Source organism: Equus przewalskii, chromosome 4, assembly GCF_037783145.1.
Source record: "Equus przewalskii isolate Varuska chromosome 4, EquPr2, whole genome shotgun sequence".
Taxonomy (NCBI): Eukaryota; Metazoa; Chordata; class Mammalia; order Perissodactyla; family Equidae; genus Equus; species Equus przewalskii.
The window spans coordinates 54207199-54228924 of record NC_091834.1 but is presented as its reverse complement, the minus strand read 5'-3'; the positions used below and the strand labels follow the sequence as shown (position 1 = coordinate 54228924).

Here is a 21726-nt window from a genome sequence, read left to right as displayed (position 1 = left end):
TGACAGCAATTACTCAGAAAACAACTATTTGTTAAATAAACTATTAGGTGGAGAGTAGTAGTGTCTAGACAGATGTATAAATAACTTTCTAAATTTTCTAATTATTGGTTAACATTCACAGGTAATCACAAGATTATCCGTGCGTGAGACCTGTGGCAATATTAGCTCTTCAGAACAAAATGACTTGGAAATGGGAAAACAGGTCTCTGAGGAACAAAGGAAATCATTGCTTAGTTCATGGTATTCCTTCATGGGACAAAAATCTAGCCACCATCACCACTCAGTTTTTGTCTTATCCAAAAGTGCATTGAGAGCCAGCCCTGATGGCCTAGTGGTTAAAGTGCAGCGCTCTCACTGCGTCAGTGGCCCAGGTTCACTTCCGGGTCACAGAACCACACCACCCGTCTGTCAGTTGCCATGCTGTGGCAGTGGGTCACATAGAAGAACTTGTAGGACTTACAGCTAGGATGTACAACCGTGTACTGGGCCTTTGGGGAGGAAAAAAAAAAAGAGGAAGATTGGCAACAGATGTTAGCTCAGGGCAAATCTTTTCCTAAAAAAAAGTACATTGATTATTTTAAGAAGCAGATTTATTTGTGTGTTGTTTCTTCTGGAATTCTTAAAGTTCTCACTAGCTTAAGATTTTATAGAGATTTAAAAGTGAATATATTTGAGAATAAAACATGGACGAGTATTAGATTATGTTTCTTACATTTAATTTAGGTAATTGAGAAAATGGATTCTGTGTTTTAAAAACATTTCCATCATGGTATCAAAATTTAAATCTCTAAAATTAATAGATTTACTAAAAACCTTTGGGAAATTGTGAATTGGTGATTCAGTTCAAAATTAGTTTGTAAGGACAACTCTTTGGTTAGCTAAGACCTTTGCCACTATAGGTCTGTCCTCCCAAAATGACCTTCATTCTGTCCAGCTTCTCACTTGATTTTCAAGGGCCTCTTCCTCCACAAAGTCTGCTCATGTCTTCTCGGTTAACTTCTCCACAGAGGTACTCCCTGTCACCCAGAGTTTGCATTTGATGCTTTCTGTTGCCTCTTAAGTCTTGGCGTTGATGCAAAACAGCTTTGCGAGCATTTGGATTTTGAGGCTGAAGGCACCATTAAAGTGCCAGAGAGAAAAGAAGACAAAGTGCTGGAAACAAGACTGACTCTTATTCTTGTTGAATTTCAGGACAATTTTGTGAACAGCCCTGCTGCTTATTGAAAATAGAAAACCAAAACATTTCAACATGTTTCTGATGGGTAACTGGGGGAGAGGAAAAAATTTGAGATATGTCTTACCAGTCCCATCATTATCTCCTATTTACATATTCACAAGAGCAAATATACCCTAAGCTACAGGTGTGTTTTGAATTATGTAGTTCTTTTTCTATTGAGAAGACTATATTTTAAAGTTTAAGCTTCCTAAAAAGCGTCCTTGCAATTTTCCTTGTGCTTGAGTAGATAGTGTCTGTCATAGTGCTGACGCAGTAACTGAATCTCATCATTTGATTGTGTTATAGCATAATGTTATACCAAAAATACAGTGAAGGCCATGTTCCTTTAAAAATGAATTAAATTAGGGGAGAACAAAATAAAAAGTAAAGATTGATTGTCAGTTGAAATAATTATAAGATTAAAAGGTTGAGTCTTAGGAAAATTACGATATCGTATTCAATGGAGCAGTGATTCTCAACCCTGGTACAACCTGGATCACTTAGGGACCTTTGGAACAACAGCAGCAGCAGCAGCAAATACTGATGCCTGGACCTCTGCCCCTGAGATTCTTATTTAGTTGGGGCCCAAGTAGCAGTAGTTTTTTAAAGCTCCCCAAATGATTCTAATGTGCAATCAGGTTTGAGAAATAGGTAGGTGAAAATCCAAGCTATTTAAACAAAGCATTTCTTAGTAGACTAAAAGTAGTAACTACATAGCTCTTTCACAAGAAGAAACGTAAGAAAAAGATGAGGGAAAGAAACTTTTAGTGTAAAATCAGTAGAGGTTTACAACCCCTTGTTCAGTTCTGAAATGTAAAAGCTCTGAGAAACAAAAGGTTTTCATAACTAACTTGGTGACAAACTCTAACCTACACTGAAGATATTTAGTGGAAAATCCTGAAGCTTTTTCTAGTCTTTCTTTATCCCATTTGGTGTGAATAATCACACATATCATTGCAGAAGTATTAACGTGTCTGATTTCTGATTACAAGTTTCTGCCCCGGACCTCACTGAGGGTGTGATATAGAGAGGGTACTTTTCTGAAATGTATAAAATTTTGAATTCTGAGATCCATCTAGCCTCAGGGGTTTCAGATCGTGTTAGGGAAGAGTTGTGATTAGAGAAGGCCAAGGTAATAACGTATTTCCCATCAGATTAAGAAGAATGCGTTTCTTCTGACTACCTAGGCCGTGGTTTAGCCCCCACATTAAATAAAAGCAATGGCTAACATCAGAACGTGCCTCTTATCCCTACATGTGTATACTTCTTGAGCCTAATCTGAGAAGAGGGTTCCATGTCAGTCATGGTGAAAGAAACAGGTTAACCAACAACATAAGCAGATAAAGTAGAAAAATAATCATTGTTCTATAGAAGACTCTTCAGCATACCAAACTCCTTCCAAATATAATGGTTTAAAACAGTACGTATTTATTATTTTAACCAGTTCCTGAATGTCGGGAATTCAGGAGCATCTTATAGCTGGATGGTTTTTGCTCGGGGTCTCTCAGGAAGGTGTTGTCAAAATGTGGGCCAGGCTCTCAGTCATCTGAAGGCTTGACTGGTGTTGGAGTATTGTATTTCTTTTTCAGTGCCAACAGGTCCCTTATGAGTTCTTAAAGAAAATTCTAGTTTCTCTTTCTACAGTTGCTCAAAGTTTTAGTTTTCAATGTAAACCTGACAGTTATTTGCTAAGTAGTCCTTGAGTTCTTCTAGTATGTTCTGAAGATTCTTGCTGGCACTAGCTTATTAGTGGGGAATGCTTCTCTTCTGATTTTCATTGTTCTCCCTCAGGCAGCTTTTTCTGTCCCCTAGGTCCTTTCTGTGTTCTTTTAAGGTTGCCTATGCATCCACCTCCTGCGGGTCAATGAATGAGTGTTGATTGGCCTGGATAATACTGTAAAAAGACAAATAGGTCCCTGACTTAGTGGAGCCTCCATCCAGAAGACAGGCATTAATCATACAATTGAAAATGCCAGTGTACTTAAAAAAAATTTTTTTTAAAGAGTGCTGTGAAGGTATTATAGGAGCGCATAATGGATCTTACTCAGCTTGTGTTTTTGCTTGATCAGTGCTCTGTCCTTTGTGTTTTGTAGGAAGAATAACCTATCCTTGGGGGTTTTTGTCAAAAACCTTTGCCATCCCAAGGCAGAAACGTGGAAGATATTATATACTCCACTCTGCATAAAACGCTCTTACATCCTCCCTGACCGCAGACATTCAGGAAATTTAGTGTAGTACAGTAGAGTAATCTCATTTATTTTATATTAAAAAAAAATTTAGGTTCCTTCTAAATTAAACTGTGAAGTTCTTCCTCATTGCCATCTCTCATCTCCTTCCCAGCTCCCCAAAAATGCTGTATTGATTTCTTGCTGATCCCATTCCTCCTTTTCTTTCCCCACCAAATCTTTGAAAAGATGTAGTGTTTAAAAAAAAAGATGTAGTGTTATACTATACACTGGGAATATAGTAGTTTCCTTCTTTGAGCTGTTTATATTTTGAGCCTTATTTCCAATTAGAGAAAGAAAAACTGAAGCTCTCGTGAAGAGAATTTCAGGTGTGGAAAACTGAAAGAGGAGGGTGGAGAAGACTGTTTTCCATCCTCTGTGAGCGAATTAAATGATCCACCTCGTGCATCATTTTCCTTCTCTGCTTTCTCCCTGTCCCTGAGCCGTGGTGGGATCTTCCTTGGAAGGTCATAAAATCAGGGAGCCGTTGACGAGATCTCACTGACTGTTTATAGCGTGCATCTTTGCCCTACCCCCAAGTATTTGCGACACTATGAAGGAGGAAAATGGCAAACTGTCATGAACCTTACAGTTGATTTCAATATATAAATATGCAATAATTGATGTTTTATTTTGTTGCTGTTTTTGACTAGCCCTGTAAGTATTTATAAAGGTTTTCCTATGGTCACTCATCATTTCTGTCTCCTCCAAGCCTGTTTTTCCCCATAAATTCTTCAACTCAAATTTTCCTACCATGAGCAATTTCAGAGCTCAGACTTCCAAGGTGGAGAGAGGCTGTATTACTGTATAATTTTCCAGAGAGAGTCTTAAGATATTAAAGAATCAGCTAAATCAAGAGTATACTCTTTAGAGTGGCATTCGTAGTAGCCAGCCAGGGGAAGCACAGCAGTGAAGCAGTTCCGGGAAGAGCAGTTCCTCTTCTTCAGGAGAGGACGGCCTGGCCATTGTGAAAGCCGTCCTAAGTAGAGTCCTGTCTCTAGCATATATTGCTACTTTTGCCTCAAGTAAGTGAATATAAATTAGATTAATTTCAACAGCAAATCTTCATTAACCTTGAACTTCCACGTTCTCCCTTTAAAACGTCATTAGTGTAATGTATAAAGCTGCAGGACCCTTCCAAACTCAGCACAACCACCCCTGTCTCTACCCTCTCCAAACACCTGAACACACACACACTTCTAAGCTGAGAAGACTGTGTCCTGAAGAGGAAGGAGCTTGCTCATTATGGAATTTTTATTGCTACCAAACAGATTTCCTGAAGATGATCCTCATGTTATCTTTTTTTTCTCATGTTATCTTGAGAGTGACCATGGTTATCTTTTCTGTCTCTATTTTATGTTCCTCTTAGAGAATGCTTTAAGGAAAGGATTTCAGCATTCAAAGTGTGAGTGGGAGAGAGAGTGAGCAAGCAAAAATCTGGACAAATAAGTGGGGCTTAAGGCGCTTAGGATTTTAAAGGTCATCTTGTCTATTTCCATCTCGTCTATTCCCATTTCACCTCTCCTAGGAGTTGTTTTATGTGGCATGTTCTCCGAAATGGTTGCTATAAACCTGTCAGACTTCAAGTGAACATTCATTGTGTTTGAGCAGAGGTCCAGTTAAACCGGGATCACCTATCTTAATTTTACTAGAGTTTCTGTATTAACTACAATCTTTGAGGGGTAAATAATAATTAATATCTTTGCCAAAGTATCATGCTTGTTTTAATAATTTATTTGCATTATTTCTGATCGTTTTATGATTATGTTTTTGAAGCTCCTCCCATCATCATGGCAAAAATACCAACGTTTTACAATGAATAACTCTGGCAACTATCTAATTTCTTTTTGAAGTCAGTCAGTATGATTATTCCAGATTTTGGGCCTCAAATTCCTATGCAGAAATTTTTCCATGTTATTAAAAACAAATGAAATCCCTAAAAGTGGCAGCAACTTAGCTTTATTTGCAATAGCTCTTAATTTTGGTTGCATATCTAAAAACAAAGTACTGCTTTTAATAGCTACATTTTTCTTATTCTAATTTGATTTTTTTCCCTAATATTTTATTTAGGTGCAGAGAGAGCTAGCAGCTGTTATTGCCTTGAAAGCAAGAAAGTCTGGTGAGTAGTTTTCATGGCGCTGGAGGAAGATTCTGCTTTTTTGGGGATATTTCACATGTCACATGGTCGTGAGCACTTGAGTGTATCTCAGGAAGTTTTGGTGTAGAATGCAGAAAAGTATCACTGTCTGTTTTTCAAATCAATTATTCTACCATCGGAATAGCACAGGATGTTATATATACTTCTTTAAAATCTGACTAGCTTGTTTTAATTTATTTCCTATTGCAAGGAAAAACGAAATTAAGAATATATCCGTAGTCCATTGCAACATGAAAAAAGTCTAAGTACACAGCAAAAGAAAGCAAACCACGCTGCATTACCTATCATAATTACAGAAGAAAATTAAGAAAAGACCGGCTTTATTCTATTTAAGGATGTATTTTTTATCTCAAAGTCGTTTCTTCTAAACATAATTGTGTAAGGATATGTAAAAGCAAGCATTTTACATAGGACTGATTGCATGGATCAGATTCCTAATACCTGTAGGAAACAATCTGTGGAAGTGATATGTGGAAAGGAAAAGGGAGCTTTCAAATACATTTTGAAGGAGAGAAAGCCATACTCTGCTGAAATCATTACGAAATGGAGAGTCACTGAGGTAGAAAAACACTTAGAGAGGAGGCACAGAAGGAGGCATCCTTTGCTGTTCAGAGGGAGGAGGTCACTGCAGAATGGAATGACAAACAGAAGAGAGATGCTTCTTGGATAATGTTAAACCGGAGTCAGACTTTTCAGATGGAAAGACTATGATAAGATCAAAGAGATGGGAATTTGGAGAAATAAATGGAATGGAAATGTCTTAAGAACACATACCATACATTTTACATCTTTCTTTTTCCAGTTAGAAACTCTAAGAATTTGCTTTTCTCTCAGGTACATTTTGAATCACACCCACCTTAGTATGAATTAGCTTATTATATTTACACTGCTTCCTTTGTTGATTTGGCTGATGTAGAGGACACAGAGACTAGATGCTATAAAGGTGAAGAGCAGGATGCAAAGAAAGCCATCTAGACCCACAGGGTATTGAACAAAGAGGGCAGCGTGAACGTGGCTCCTCAATGAACAGCTTTAGATCATGGATATTGGCATTTGTGGAGGCCAAGGTGGAGAAAGGACATCAGTATAAAGATTGTAGGAGGGAGAGCTTAGAAATAAATTGTGCTAGAGCTGATCATGGTTCCTGTAATAAGGAGACAAAACTTTGTACAAGTTTGGATGGCAGTGCCTTGGAGGACAGGATTTGGTTTTTTTTAAGTTTCAGAAAAAGTTGGGGAAATCAAAAACTTATAGTGTGTGGTTGCTGGAGAAAAACAGAGCAAATAAATACAGAGAGGGAAGCTGGAGAAGGGGGTTGCTAATTTGCACAGAGTGGGATGGGAAGGCCTCTGATAGAGGACATTTGAGCAAAGCCTGAAGTCAGTGAGGGGCTGAGCCCTGTGCATATCCAGACAAGAGCATTTGGGCAGAAGTGTGCGAGAGGAGTTGGAGGAACAGCAAGGAGGTGAGAGTGGCTGGAGCCAAGTGAACACAGTGAAAAAGGTAGGCTTTGGATATCGGGCTAAGAAGTTTGCACTTTCTGGAAGTTAAGAAACGAAGAGGAGTGAACAAGACCCATAATGTTACATTGTGCAAAATAAAAGAGTGGTATGAAGTCAATTTTATTATGCCTTAATGTGGCTGTATGAAGTTAGTATGTCTGTTTTCCATACTTATTTGATCTGTGGAGCTTGGAATGTGAACACAACCTTGGCAAATTCTCAGAGTGAAGTGGTCTCTTACTCCTACACTAATGATGGGGACGTAAATTCATAGTTGCTCAGGAAAGTAATTTTTCATTATGTTCCAGTATCCCTAATTCAATGATCCATTAACTCCATGACTGGAGGTCCGGCTGTAGGGTATAATCAGAGATGCAAGTGAAGGTTCCGGTAGAGGGAATCTATTATTGTGTTTTTGTTTTTTTTTTAACAATAAGAAATTAGAAACAATCTTAAGTCCTTGTAAGAGAGAAATGGTAAAATTGCTAAATCAGTGTAAGGGAATGTAAAACAGCTTTTAAAATGATATTTTGAAGAATTAATATAGTAAAATGTTCGGTGGAAAAAAATGTATACAGTGAGCATGTATTCTCTTTTTCATAATAAAAATAGTTTTGTTTTTTCCTTACTATTATAGTATAGGATGCTCATTGAAAAAACTTTGGTAATATGTGAATATATGAAGAAATTGAAAAATCACCCATCATCTCACCAACAGAGATAACCACTATTACTCTTTTCTTGTACATGTTTCCAGACATTTCTCTATTAATATGCAGATTTTATAAAAATGGGATCATTTTATATGTGCTCTTTTAATTGAGATAATTGTGTATTCATATGCAGTTGTAAGAAATAATACAGAGATCCCATGTTCCATTTTCCCCTAATGGTAATAATATCTTGCAAAACTATAGTACAATATCACAACCAGGATATTGACATTGATACAGAACATTTCCATCACCACATTCAAGTACATGCTTTTGTGTGAACTTTAGTCTTCATTCCTCTGGAATAAATGCCAAGGAGTACAATTGCGGGGTTGTTTGGTAGTTGACTGTTTAGATTTTTGTTTTTTTTTTCTTTTGAGATCATAATAGTTTATAATGTTGTAAAATTTCAGTTGTACATTATTATTTGTCAGTCACCATATTAAATGCGCCACTTCACCCCTTGTGCCCACTGCCCAACCCCCTTCCACCTGGTAACTAAAGAACTGTTCTCTTTGTGTATTGGTTTATCTTCCACATATGAGTGGAATCATACAGAGTTTGTCTTTCTCTATCTGGCTTATTTTTGCTTAACATAATGCCCTCAAGGTCCATCCGTGTTGTTGTGAATGGGACAATTTTGTCTTTTTTATGGCTGAGTAGTACTCCACTGTATGTATGTATGTATGTATATATATATATATATATATACACACCACATCTTCTTTATCATCAGTTGATGGGTGCTTGGGTTGTTCCATGTCTTGGTTATTGTGAATAATGCTGCAATGAACATAGGAGTGCATAAGTCTCTTTGAATTGTTGATTTCAAGTTCTTTGGATAAATACCCAGTAGTGGGATAGCTGGGCCATGTGGTATTTCTATTTTTAATTTTTTGAGAAATCTCCATATTGTTCTCAATAGTGGCTGCACTGGTTTGCATTCCTATGAACAGTGTATGAGGGTTCCCTTTTCTCCACAACCTCTCCAACGTTTGTTATTTTTTGTCTTGGTGATTATAGCCATTCTAACAGGTGTAAGGTGATACCTTAGTGTACTTTTGATTTGCATTTCCCTGATGATTAGTGGTGTTGAACATTTTTTCATGTTCCCGTTGGCCATCTGCATATCTTCTTTGGAAAAATGTCTGTTGATATTCTCTGCCCACTTTTTGGTGGGGTGGTTTGGTTTTTTGTTGTTCAGTTGTATGAGTTCCTTATATATTATGGAGATTAACCCCTTGTTGGATATATGATTTGCAAATATTTTCTCCCAGTTGGTAGGTTGTCTTTTCATTTTGATCCTGGTTTCCTTTGCCTTGCAGAAGCTCTTTAATCTGATGAGGTCCCACTTGTTTATTTTTTCTTTTGTTTCCCTTGTCTGAATAGACATGATTCAAAAATATCCTTTCTAAGACTGATATCAATGAGTGTACTGCCTATATTTTCTTCCAGGAGTTTTATGGTTTCAGGTCTTACCCAAGTCTTTGATCCATTTTGAGTTTATTTTTGTGTATGGCAAAAGATAATGGTCTACTTTCGTTCTTTTGCATGTGGCTGTCCAGTTTTCCCAACACCATTTATTGAAGTGACTTTCCTTTCTCCATTGTATGTTCTTCGCTCCTTTGTTGCATATTAGCTGTCTGTAGATGTGTGGTTTTAATCTGGGCTTTCAATTCTGTTCCATTGATCTATGTGCCTGTTTTTGCACCAGTACCATGCTGTTTTGATTACTATGGCTTTGTAATAGATTTTGAAGTCAGGGATTGTGATACCTCCAGATTTGTTCATCTTTCTCAGGATTGCTTTAGCTATTCAGAGTCTTTGGTTGCCCCATAGGAATTTCAGGGTTCTTTGGTCTATTTCCATGAAGAGTGTCATTGGGATTCTGATTGGGATTACATTGAATCTCTAGATTGCTTTAGGTAGTATGGACATTTGAACTATGATTATTCATCCAATCCATGTGCATGGCATATCTTTCCATTTCTTTATGTCATCATCGATTTCTTTCAGTAATGTCTTACAGTTTTCATTGTATAGGTCTTTCACCTCCTTGGTTAAATTTATTCCTAGATATTTTATTCTTTTTGTTGCGATTGTAAATGGGATTGTATTCTTGAGTTCTCTTTCTGGTAGTTCGTTATTAGAGTATAGAAATACATGTTTAGTTTTTTAAGGAACTGCCAAACTGTTTTCTAAAGTGGCTGTACCATTTTACTTTCTCACTAGCAATGTATACATGATCTAGGTTCTCTGCATCTTTGTCAGCATTTGGTATTGTCACTATTTTTTATTTTAGCCATTCTAATATGTATGTACTGATATCTCACTGTAGTTTTAATTTGCATTTCTCTAATGGCTAATGATATTGAACATCTTTTCATGTGCTTATTTGCCGTCTGAATGTCATCTTTGGTGAAATGTCTGTTTGTATCTTTTGCCCATTTTCTAATTGGATTGTTGGTTTTTTATTGTTGAGTTTTGGCAGTTCTTTATATATTCTGGATACCAGTCCTTGGTCAGATAGGTGGTTGGCAAATATTTTCTCCCAGTCTATAGCTTGTCTTTTCATCTTCTTATCAAAGTCTTTCACAGAGCAAAAGTCTTTAATTTTGGTGAAGTCCAATTAATTTTTTCTTTTTCATGGATCATGTCTTTTGGTTAAGTCTAAGAACTCTTTCGCTAGCTCTAGATCCCAAAGACTTTATTGTGACTTTCTTTTTCCTTAAAGGTTTTATAGTTTTATGTTTTACATTTGAGTCCATGATACATTTTGAGTTAGTTTTTATATAAGGTGTGAGACTTAGGTCAAGGTTCTTTTTTTTTTTTTTTGGTTTATGAATGTCCAATTGCCCCAGCACCATTTGTTGAAAAGACTATCTTTCTTCCATTGAATTACTTTTGTACCTTTATCAAAAATAAGTTATGCTTATTTGTGTGGGTATATTTCTGCCTTCTCTGTCCTGTTTCGTTGAACATATTCCATTGGTATCCACCAATAATACATTAATGATAACTGTAGCTATATATAATCTACTTTTTATAGGATTCATTTTCACGTCAGTAATATAGATCTGCATCATTTTTATTAGCTATACATACTACACAATTTATTTAATTCTTGGTTGTACATTTAGGTTTTTTTTCCCATTATAAATAATAATAGACCTGAATATATATTTTTGTGCTTATGTCTTTTTACCCTTTTCCAATTATTTTCTCATAATAAATTGCTAAAAATGGAATAGCTAGGTTAATCGCTAGGTGTGGACAGTGTTAAAGTTTTGTTTTTCACATTTAGGACTTCAAGTCATCTGGAATTTATTTTTGTATTTGATGTCAGGTAGAAATCAAATTTTATGTTTTCCTTATGCTAAGCCACTTACACCAGTAGCATTCACTGTATATGATGCTAACTCATCAGATGTGAAGTTTATATATGTTCTTGCCTTTATTTCTGGTCTTTGTATTCCTCTGATCTGTTTATCCCTAGGTCTACACTATCCTGTTTCAATTACCAACACTTTATAATAAAGCCTTTTTTGGGGGGCGGGGATAAGGCAAATCTCTTTTTAATTTTCTTGTTCTCTTGAATTTTATTTTGTCAAGCTCCATGAAACCCTCTATAGGAGTTTTTTTTAAAGTATATTGAGTTTATAGATCATTAGATAAATTTTGACACTTTGGAAATACATATTTCCTTCTGCTAGCCTAGGATATCTTTCCATTTTTTCAAATCTTCAATACTATTTTAAAAATTTCTCCATAAAGGTCTTGCATGTTTTTTGTTTGATGTATTTTTAGATACATTGTGGTTTTGATTAAGTGAACTATTTTTTCTCTTTGTCTCTCTCTGTCTCTTTTTTTTGTTTTTGATTGTCCTCTTCTCATTCTGTGATGATTTCTCAAGTCTTTGTCTTTTGTGGCACTTTTTTTTAAATAGGCTTTACTTTATAGAGCAGTTTTAGGTTCACAGAAAAATTGAGCAGAAAGTGCACAGAGTTCCCATATATCCCCTGCCCCCACACATGTACAGCCTCCCTTACTGTCAGCTTCTCAGAGTGGTACATTTGTTGCAGTCATTATCACCCAAAGTCCATAGTTTACTTTAGGGTTCTCTCTTGGTGTTGTACATTTTATGGGTTTAGACAAATGTATAATGATGTGTATCCACCATTATAATATCATATAGAGTAGTTTCACTGCCGTAAGAATCCCCTGTGCTCTGCCTACTGCCTCCCACCCCTGGCAACCACTCATCTTTTTACTGTCTCCCTAGTTTTGTCTTTTCCAGAATGTCATATAGTTGGAATCATACAGTATGTAGCCTTTTCAGATTGGCTTCTTTCGCTTAGTAATATACATTTAAGGTCCCTCCATGAATTTTCATGGCTTGATAGCTTGTTGCTTTTTAGCACTGAATAATATTCCATTGTCCGCATGTTCCACAGTTATCCATTCATCTACTGAAGGACATCTTGATTGCTGCCAAGTTTTGGCAATTAGGAATAAAACTGCTATAAACATCACTATGCAGGTTTTCGTATAGATATAAGTTTTCAGCTCCTTTGGGCAAATACCAAAAAGCACGACTGCTGGATGGTATGGTAGGAGTCTGTTTGGTTTTGTAAGAAACCCCCCAAATGGCTGTACCTTTTGTGTTCCCACCAGCAAAGAATGAGAGTTCCTGTTCTGTGTCTTTACCAGCATTTGTCATTGTCAGTGTTCTGGATTTTGGCCATTCTAATAGGTGTGTAGTATTGTTTTAATTTGCATTTCCCTGATGACATATGCTGTGGAACATCTTTCCTTATACTTATTTGCGATCTATATATCATCTTTGGTGAGGTGTCTCTTAAGATCTTTGGCTCACTTTTTAGTCAGTTTGGTTGTTTTCTTATTTTTGAGTTTTAGGAGGTCTTTGTGTATTTTGGATAACAGTCCTTTTTCAGATGTGTCATTTGCAAATATTTTCTCCCAGTCTGTGACTTGTCTTTTCATTGTCTTCACATTGTCTTTTGAAGAGCAGAAGTTTTTAACTTTTGATGAAGTAGAGTTTATCTTTCTTATCTGTCTTTTAAGGAATCTTGCCTTTGGTATTATATCTAAAAAGTCATGCCATACCCAAGGTCATCTAGGTTTTCTCCTATGTTATATTCTAGGAATTTTATAGTTTTTCATTTTACATTTAGGGCTGTGATGCATTTTGACTTAATTTTTGTGAAACGTCTAAAGTCTGTGTCTTGATTCGTTTTTTTGCATGTGGATGTCCAGTTGTTCCAGCACCGTTTGTTGAAAGGTCTATCTTTGTTCTGTTGTATTGCCTTTGTTTTTCTGACAAAGATCAGTTGACTGTATTTGTGTGGGTCTATTTCTAGGCTGTTTATTCTGTTCCATTGATCTATTTGTTTATTCATTTGCCAATACCACACTGTCTTATTACTGTAGCTTTGTAGTAAATGTTGACATTAGGTAGTGTCAATCCTGAAACTTTGTTCTTCTCCTTCAATATTGTGTTGGCTATTCTGGGTCTTCTCCCTCTCCATGTAAACTTTAGAATCTACATCTATTGATCTTGTATGTATGTATGTATTGATATTGTAGTTGATATCTACATCTGTTATCTTTTCTAATTGGTTGTTTTTTGCTATATGAGGATTCTTGATTTTTTGTCTAGCAAAAATGTTGAACTCAAATGAATTCCAACAGTTTGTTTTAATATGATCTTGGATTTGGTGTATGGGCAAATGCGTCATCTGTCGTACAGTCAATAATGACTATTTTGTCTCTATCTTACCAATCCAAATAACTCCTTTTTTCTTATACTGTTTCATTAGCCAGGGTCCTGCAAGATAAGGTTGACTAATATCATTGGTAGTTGGCATTCTTATTTTGTCTCTGACTTTAACTAAATATAATATTTTCTGAAGAAAAGTAATATAAGTGATAAAGATTGTTTTAGAGAAAAACAAAGATATTTCTCTCCTGCACCCCACACATATTTGGGAAGCAATCTAGGAACAAAAATAACCAACAAGTTGTATATTACAATATACAAAGAATCCAAATATGGAAGTACTAGAGATACCTACCTGTTTCACCCTATACTCTGACTGCTTGAGTTGGCATTGAGTAGATGAGAAATGACAATTCCAAGGTACAAGAGAGGCTAAGTTATAGGTATTGTGTTCATTCATTCCTTTATCAGATTCTAATTTGGCACCTACTGTATGCCAGGTACAATGTAAGGTATGAGGATACAGTGGTGAGCAAGGACAAATATGGCCTCTGCTGTTTTCAATTCATAACGTATGTTTTATAAATAAAAACATTAATAATTGACTGACTGTTTGAAAAGGAAAACTTATTACTGTGTAGTTAGGAGGGGATAAAATGCAGAGACATTAAGCACAGCCTTAATTAAACAGAGTTCCAACTGCAGAATAGTACTTTCTGTCTATGCATCTTGTTTTTTTAAAACTATTTTGAGGTTTTGTTTAAAAAAGAGGAAGGAGAAAAAGAAGCTGGTATACATCTAATAAAAAAGTATTAAAATGATAGTTGACACATCTGGGGCTTGACAGAAGGAATTGATTACTCTAATATCTTATGTCTTGCAGTAAAACTGTTAATTAGGGCTCAGGTGGTCATGCCAGATTTATGTCTCACTGCAAAGGTTATTAAAACAATAATTAGTATAAAGTGAAAGTTTTTGGTTTCAGCTCATCATAGAAACAGAAATAAAAGTAACTGCCAATCAATAGATTATATAAATGATTCAAAGCTCTAGCTTTGTAAAAAAAAAAAAAATCCGTTTTGTTGTAATTTTCTAAGAGGCCATTAGGATGTGCCTTTAAATAGTTTTCTCAATGCTAACCTTGGTGAATGTGAATAACATTTAAGGCTTCACAGGATTTACAAAAATTAGCACAGATATCCTTATACTTCTTTATTTGTGTTGGATTGCTTATTCTACTGCTAATGTTAGCTAATTAGAGTCTTGGAAGATATGTTTGGGTCTTTTTTTCCTTTTTCAGAGAATCCACAGCCAAAGCACGTTTAGCTCTCATTATCTTTAGATCATGTGAAATTTGTGCCATGATGGGCTTCTATTTCTGGAAAGCCAGAAATCTCATATTGGTAAATCTCCTTGGCAGTTTTTTATATTTCACTGTCTCTGCTTAGCCCATAGCTAGTTAAGTACTTTAAGTATCTAGGATATTAAAGTTTGAAAAAGAGAGAAGGTGTTCTAGGCTCTGTTTATGCCATTAAATGTCATTGTGACCTTAGCAAAGTGATTCCGATTTGTATCATGAGGGGGTTGGCATGGAATCTGGTAACCTTAGAGATTCCTTCCAGCTCTAATATTTAATTATATAACAATAAAAAATTTTCATTAGTATCTTCCTTATCCTTAAAGGAGTCACCACCTTGGGAATATTTTATCTAGAACTCTTTTAGACGCAAAAACTGAAAACCGCAAAGGGAATGTGTTGGTTCAAAGAATCTGTGGAGTTAATCTCAGCAGAAAGAGAGGAACTTGTTCCTGGTAGACCCAACAGAAGTCTTGGTAGCGACCTGGTTGGAAGGGTGAAAGGCCCGCCTCTGGAGCAGGGGAAGCATGCTGGGGGGAGGATGGAGAATCAGGTCAGCCCCAAAGGAGCCATTGCACTGAGGCTAGGGCGGGTGTGGCTCCTCAAAGAAAACCAGCAGAAGGGCAATGGCTGCTGGGCAGGCAAGAGCAACAGGTGCTCACCACAGGAGGAGTTGTTTGTACTGTCCCAATCTCAAGGTTTAGAGAGGAGAGGTTGTGCCTAAGATCACTCAGGCTGGAAGGTCTGCTGTCAGAATGCAAATCCAGGCTTTCCCATGCGCTGTCTCTGGTTTTCCAGCTACGCTATGCCCCTCTTGTTAGTAATTTTCTGGGTTAGAAGAATAAGGTTGTGATTTGTGATGGCATTCCCATTTTCCACTGTTGTTCCTGAAATGGAAAAGAACAGAGTAAAATCTCATAAACTTTTTAAGTAGCAGATAGCAGCAGTTTTTTTTCTTTCCAGGATGAACCAGTCTGGGATTCAGGTTAATGTGTTATTTGTGTATCAAGATATTTTATTATTTCTTTGGGATGGTAAAATATATAATAGTATAAAATGGTTTTGCCTGTTGTGTTTAGTTTTAACTTTTTATAAACATTATTTTTAATATGCTAGAAAGCATGAGAGGGAAGCCAGTGTTTTACATTGGAGTTAAATGGTCTCTCCTGGTCTTATAGATACTGTTTTTTGTGGGTGTTTTTGGGTGTTTTTTGCCGAGGAAGATTAGCCCTGAGCTAACATCTGCTACCAGTCCTCCTCTTCTTGCTGAGGAAGACTGGCCTTGAGCTAACATCCGTGCCCATCTTCCTCTGCCTTATATGTGGGATGCCTACCACAGCTTGGGTTGCTAAGCGGAGCCATGTCAGCACCCGGGATCCAAACCGGCGAACCCCAGGCCGCCGAAGCGGAACATGTGAACTTAACCTCTGTGCTACTGGGCCAGCCCCTAGATCCTATTTTTTGAATCCTATATTCAAGCTTAATTAGGTATTTGAATGGGTGTGTGATTTCAACAGCCTGGTTACTGCTATTTGCCATACATTGAACTCTGCTCGTGTAACACGTTCCAGTCATATCCCCTGAATCTGATGGTCACCGTGGACCCGTCAGACAAGATGAGGTCTTTTATCACCCTGATAGTCTGGCTCAGTTCCCCACTTTGAAGATCTAGTGTTAGTAACAATCACTGGTCGTCAACAACACTTTTTAGGAAATTTTAGCAGTTTTAAGCTCCCTCCTTAAATACATGCACTTAAGACTGGGGCAAATCAAACATTGAGAGGAAGCTCTGGTGTGAGGTTCGGGGTCTGACACAATTGAAAAGACATACTCTCCTTCAGGGCAGAAGCATTCAGAAGAAAACCTATTCATGTTGCTTTGTCATGAGAGGTGAAATAGATTGACTGATTTTTTTTTAACAATAGAGAATAAGGCTTTTCCTTTTGCACATTTAGAAGAAAAAATAACCATTAAACCTATGGAATTGCTCCAACTTTTATGTCCTCTACATTTTTACTTTTTGTTTTAAGTTGACAGATTCTTCTTTTAATGTAATGCTGTGCTTGCCTTGACTCTTACCTTTTGTAAACACGTTGCTCGTATATAGCATGATAAAATGGGATTTTAGAGTGGAAGTTAATAATCAAATTATGGGCCAGCAAAGACAGGCTCACATGCTAGTTCAATTATTGCTATCTCAAACTGCTTCTACCTGTCTGATTTTCTGTGATAATTGTTTATTGAAAAAATTTATAATGCTCTTAAAACTAAAAGCTATAGTGATCTTCTCTTGAGTATTTTTTCATGTAATCCCTGAGTGCTCTAATAATGACTGTTCACGCTATAAAATACAAGTTCGTAATGGCAAAAGTCTGTTAGCTGTATTTTAAGTAATCAAGATATTATGCTTAATTTTTAGTGATATTTTCAACCACTTAAATTTTCCCAAGTCTTTCACAGCCTGTCCTCAAAGGATGTGTCTTGTTCTCTCAGAACTAATGTTTCCACATGGTTTGTTTTTGTCCTTTTCTTCTCTTTTGCCGCCTCCTGGATGCTGTTGCCAGCCAGCGGCCATCGCTCCTGTTTGTGGTCAGCACAGACCTACACTGATTGTCTTGTAACTCCCTGAATGTGTTATTTAGCATTTGTCAACCCAGAGGAAAGAAGTAGTATGTGTTTTCCCCTAAAATAATCAACACAACATTCTGGTCTTCCTGATTGATTGACGATCTAGGATGTTTCCCCAAGAAGAGCGAGCTTTGCCTAACACCATGCTAATTGTTGCAGTTTGTGAAATCTCTCTCCTTCTCTGGCACTATAATAACTCCTTGTTCTAGCATTTCCAGAGACTATTCTTCTGTCCCTGCTTGCTGACAGATTTTGTGCATTCACATCCCATCTTCCCCCGTGCATGTTCTTATTGAACAGCGATCAATTCAGGGCTTGACAGGTTGTATCTTCCTTTTTTTTTTTTTTAATGGCATAAAACCATAATAAGAGTCTTGAAACAGTAATTCTCAAAGCACTGTAAAGTTAGAGGATATTGGAAAATGTAAAATTCTTACAATCAGGAAAATAATAGCATTGGTAAAACCCAAGAACAGTTGAAAATGTGTGCAGCAGATGCTTTGTAAATTTTTCCTAACTCTCCCACTGGGATACAAAGAAAATTGCCTTAAAAAAAAAACCCCATGACACTGTCTTTTGTAATTAGAGCTATTAAGTCGAAATGATAAATAACCATTCAATGCCATACTATAAAAGAAAATAGCCCTTTGCCCTGGTTTCTCCTAAATAGCAAGAGATCTGAGACTATCATCTATAAGAAGTTGGATTCCTCTAATCCTGAGAATTGTTTAGAATTTAGGAAATTAGAAAGCAAGGCAAGATAATTTTCTTTTTCATCCTTCAACATGATCATGTCCATAAGATTGTAAATGAAACTGATTTGCCAAGGAGGTGAATAATTATAACCACAACAAGAGTGTACTTGAGAATGCAAGGTTTTTAGGCCTTTGTTTTCAAAAACACGCTACAGGGTACTTCAGTGGCAGTATGTGATGCCTATAAGGCTCAACAGACAGAAGTAATTATCTCTCTAAATGGCAGCTTGTTCCTGTTTTAGAGAATCAGATACTGGGAAGGAGAACTGAGCGCTGATGGTCTCTGCCCCCAGGAATGTGAGGGCTCAGGGACCAGGTTCTTTTCTTGTCTTGTGTGGTCCAGGACAATGATTCTACATCATTCAGATTCCAGCCTGTTATTGCCTGTGTTTTATAAATGTTGCCAAGCCCTGAGAAACAGTTTCCTGAGGTTCGGTGCAGAGAGGTGGGTGTAAGGCAGGAGAGAGGCATTACAGGGAGAGTCGAGTTTTCTGTTTGAGTTCTGAGAGACAGCTCCTAGCATTGCAGCTCCTGGGAACATATTTTCTGTGAGGAAACTAGATGAGTATAATGAATGTACCCTGTGCATAAATTCAATATTCATTCTGCACCCAAGGTCAAATGAAAGTTAATGACCATTTGCACACCAGAGATCTGAAACCCACATTTTATTTCTTTCTCATAATGACAAAAAAGGAGAGCAATTTATATTTAAATTGATTTAAATTTCAAAGCATAAACACAGAGGTCTCCCTGGTACCCTTTTTTTGTAAGTGAAACTTCCTGGCAGGGCTTGACTTTCATTAAAAATTAAGTCCCATCCCATTCCAGTTCCCCAGTGTGGACAGTTTTTTGTTTTCTGTGGAACTACCCTGTTCCCACCCTGCTGGGTTAGTAACACCAAATCAGAAGCCAGCAATGCAATCAGGGCCACTTTCTTTAATGATTTAGTTTTGTATTTGTTGAACTAATTAGCTGATTGAAGCAACTAATGGGTGTCTTTATTACACTGTTGACTGGGCAGCTTCTCCCCATGCCTGCCAGCTCCTTTGTTCTTGGTCTTCTGGGGAGTGGGAACTGCTTCCCAGATGAACATATGATATGTGCCACCCAGTGTCCAGAGGCCAGCCCCAGAGGCTACTATGCTAATTACCAAGTGCCCCAAAAGGATATGCATCCACTTGCATGCATCCACTTGCAACCCTGTATCTGACTGATTCTGCATGTTTGAAGAAAGGTTTACATTTGAGGGGTGCATGCTTGAGGGAGAGGAGGAAGATTGCTTCTCTGTACACCCCTAAGGTACAAAGGAAAAGCAATCTGCAGATGTTTTAAAATATTGACTATTAGAATATTTAAGGAAATATTAAAAGATATTAGATAATTAAAGGGAAAGCTATATTAATGGCTACAATCATCTCTCTTATGAACTAAAAATTCCTTAAGAAGAATTCTTGCCATATGCTGTTTTTATAAAGTTATGAAATTCTGCAGTCTGGTAAACACCATCTCGTACCAAAATCCTGCAGTCCTGACCATGTAGTTAGGAAATTTGACTCCCACACTGGCCTGTGTTGACTCTGGAAAGTCACTGGCTTCCCCCAGCCTCAGTTTCCATTTTTCATAAAAGGAAGAGGGCAGGCTTGGTCAATCACTAGGCTGCCATGCTTGGCCTGTGGGTCCTGTCCTAAGTACCCAGTCCGAGGCAGCTTTGCTGCTCTTAACTGTACAGTGCTATCTATTCAGGAAGAATATAGGAATAATAACTGCTGATAATTTAATTTGCTTTCCAAACTTTTTTCATTTCACTGACATTTTCTTAGTGAAAATCTGCGGAAGGTTCCCCCGCCCCCCAAACATTTTCTGCTGTGATTTGTATTGACAAGTAAGAGCTATCAAGGGAAATCTTTGTCTTGGCCATATGACCCAGCTATTGTCCATCATTCGTCACATTAAAAGTCTAATTGTGTAAACAGCCTTGAAAATGGAGCTGTTCTCAGTAACCCTGGAATGACAGGAACACAATGTGTGTAAATATAAGTAAATAACGTGCCATAGTACATAACACAAGGCAGGCATTTGATTCAGCTGAATTCTACCAGAATGAGTGACGCTGTTACAATAATTGAAATTTGCTTCACATACTTTTCTTTCCATTTATGTAACACGTAAATACTTAACATTCAAGAATATCTAAATCAGACATTTTCTTTGTAAGTGGCTAAACAAACCGTGATTCTAGCTATTTGCATTTTTCAGTAGGTTATAAAAATACTCTATTTTAATACTAGATATAGTGATTGAGATCTGTTTTTGGAATGAGATTGGTGATGGAAACGTTGACCCTGGAGTCAATGAAGGCTTGTATTATGCAATTTCAGCTTCAACAGTACATTTTGACTTAGCTTTCTTGTTTGGAGTTGAGGAAATAGAGATGGATGGATATTTTCAAAAATAATCCTAGGTTTCTTTCTGAACCATTGCATGAAAAGTCCTCCTTGACTGAATAAAATTTTGTTTTTCTAAAGCAGTGGTCCTTGAATTGAATTTGCATAACAGTCACCTGCAGTGCTTGTTAACAATGCCAATTCCTGCCCTGACGGCCCCCACCGCCCCTCCCAATTCAGTGTGGATGGAGGCCCTGTCACCAGAATTTTTAACTAGGCTTCAGCCCTGGGTGATTTAGATGCCACACTTTGACAAACATGTTCCAAAGTCTGTGTGAGCTGCAGTGGCAGGGAATGAGCTGGTGTTTTATGAAGGGCGTTGGTCTAAGGAACCAAGCGTGGTAGAGGGAATCAAAATGTTATTTATACTTTTGCTACTGACTCATTTATTGGACAACTGCCTAACTTTTCAGTGTTCCTCTACCTGAATGGAGATTTTCTCATGGGAATGATTACAGAATTATAAAACTCTCATGGCATTGACAATAAATGCTTCATAAATGCAGAGAATTATGACCCAGCTTTATTTGGTGGGCAGACTCAGGAATAAGGAGATATTCTCACTGAAGTTTCTATACTTAAACTTACCAGGAAGACATTTTTGCAGGGGGGAGTGGTTTGTACTGGTGTAAAGGGGAAGTGAATTTAACCTGACTCCCGATAAGTGCGCCTGAATCAAAGCCATAGCCTAGTAAATTGTGGGCAGATCCCACATCAATAGAACTAAAGGGCTTGTCTGGTTCTCTTTTTGCCAAAAAGTGGCTATCTTCTATCTATTGAAAATGTAAACATTTAATAAAAATGAAGCATTCACTTTAAGACCCATGAAGATAAATTGAGGAAGCTTACACCCTGTTATTTTTTTTTTTTTTTAAAGATTTTATTTTTTCCTTTTTCTCCCCAAAGCCCCCCGGTACATAGTTGTGTCTTCTTCGTTGTGGGTTCTTCTAGTTGTGGCATGTGGGACGCTGCCTCAGCGTGGTCT

The 21726-nt window shown here is 37.1% G+C and overlaps 1 protein-coding gene across 9 annotated transcripts in view; it reads left to right on the top strand.

Moving 5' to 3' along the window:
- Positions 1 to 21726, top strand: part of RAPGEF5 (Rap guanine nucleotide exchange factor 5) — a 348364-nt gene that overhangs the window by 203989 nt on the left and 122649 nt on the right. For all 9 annotated transcript variants that reach the window (XM_070615912.1, XM_070615909.1, XM_070615908.1 and 6 more), the window contains one exon: positions 5512 to 5560. In XM_070615912.1, the coding sequence (XP_070472013.1) occupies positions 5512 to 5560 (49 nt within the window). The remainder of the gene's footprint in view (positions 1 to 5511; positions 5561 to 21726) is intronic.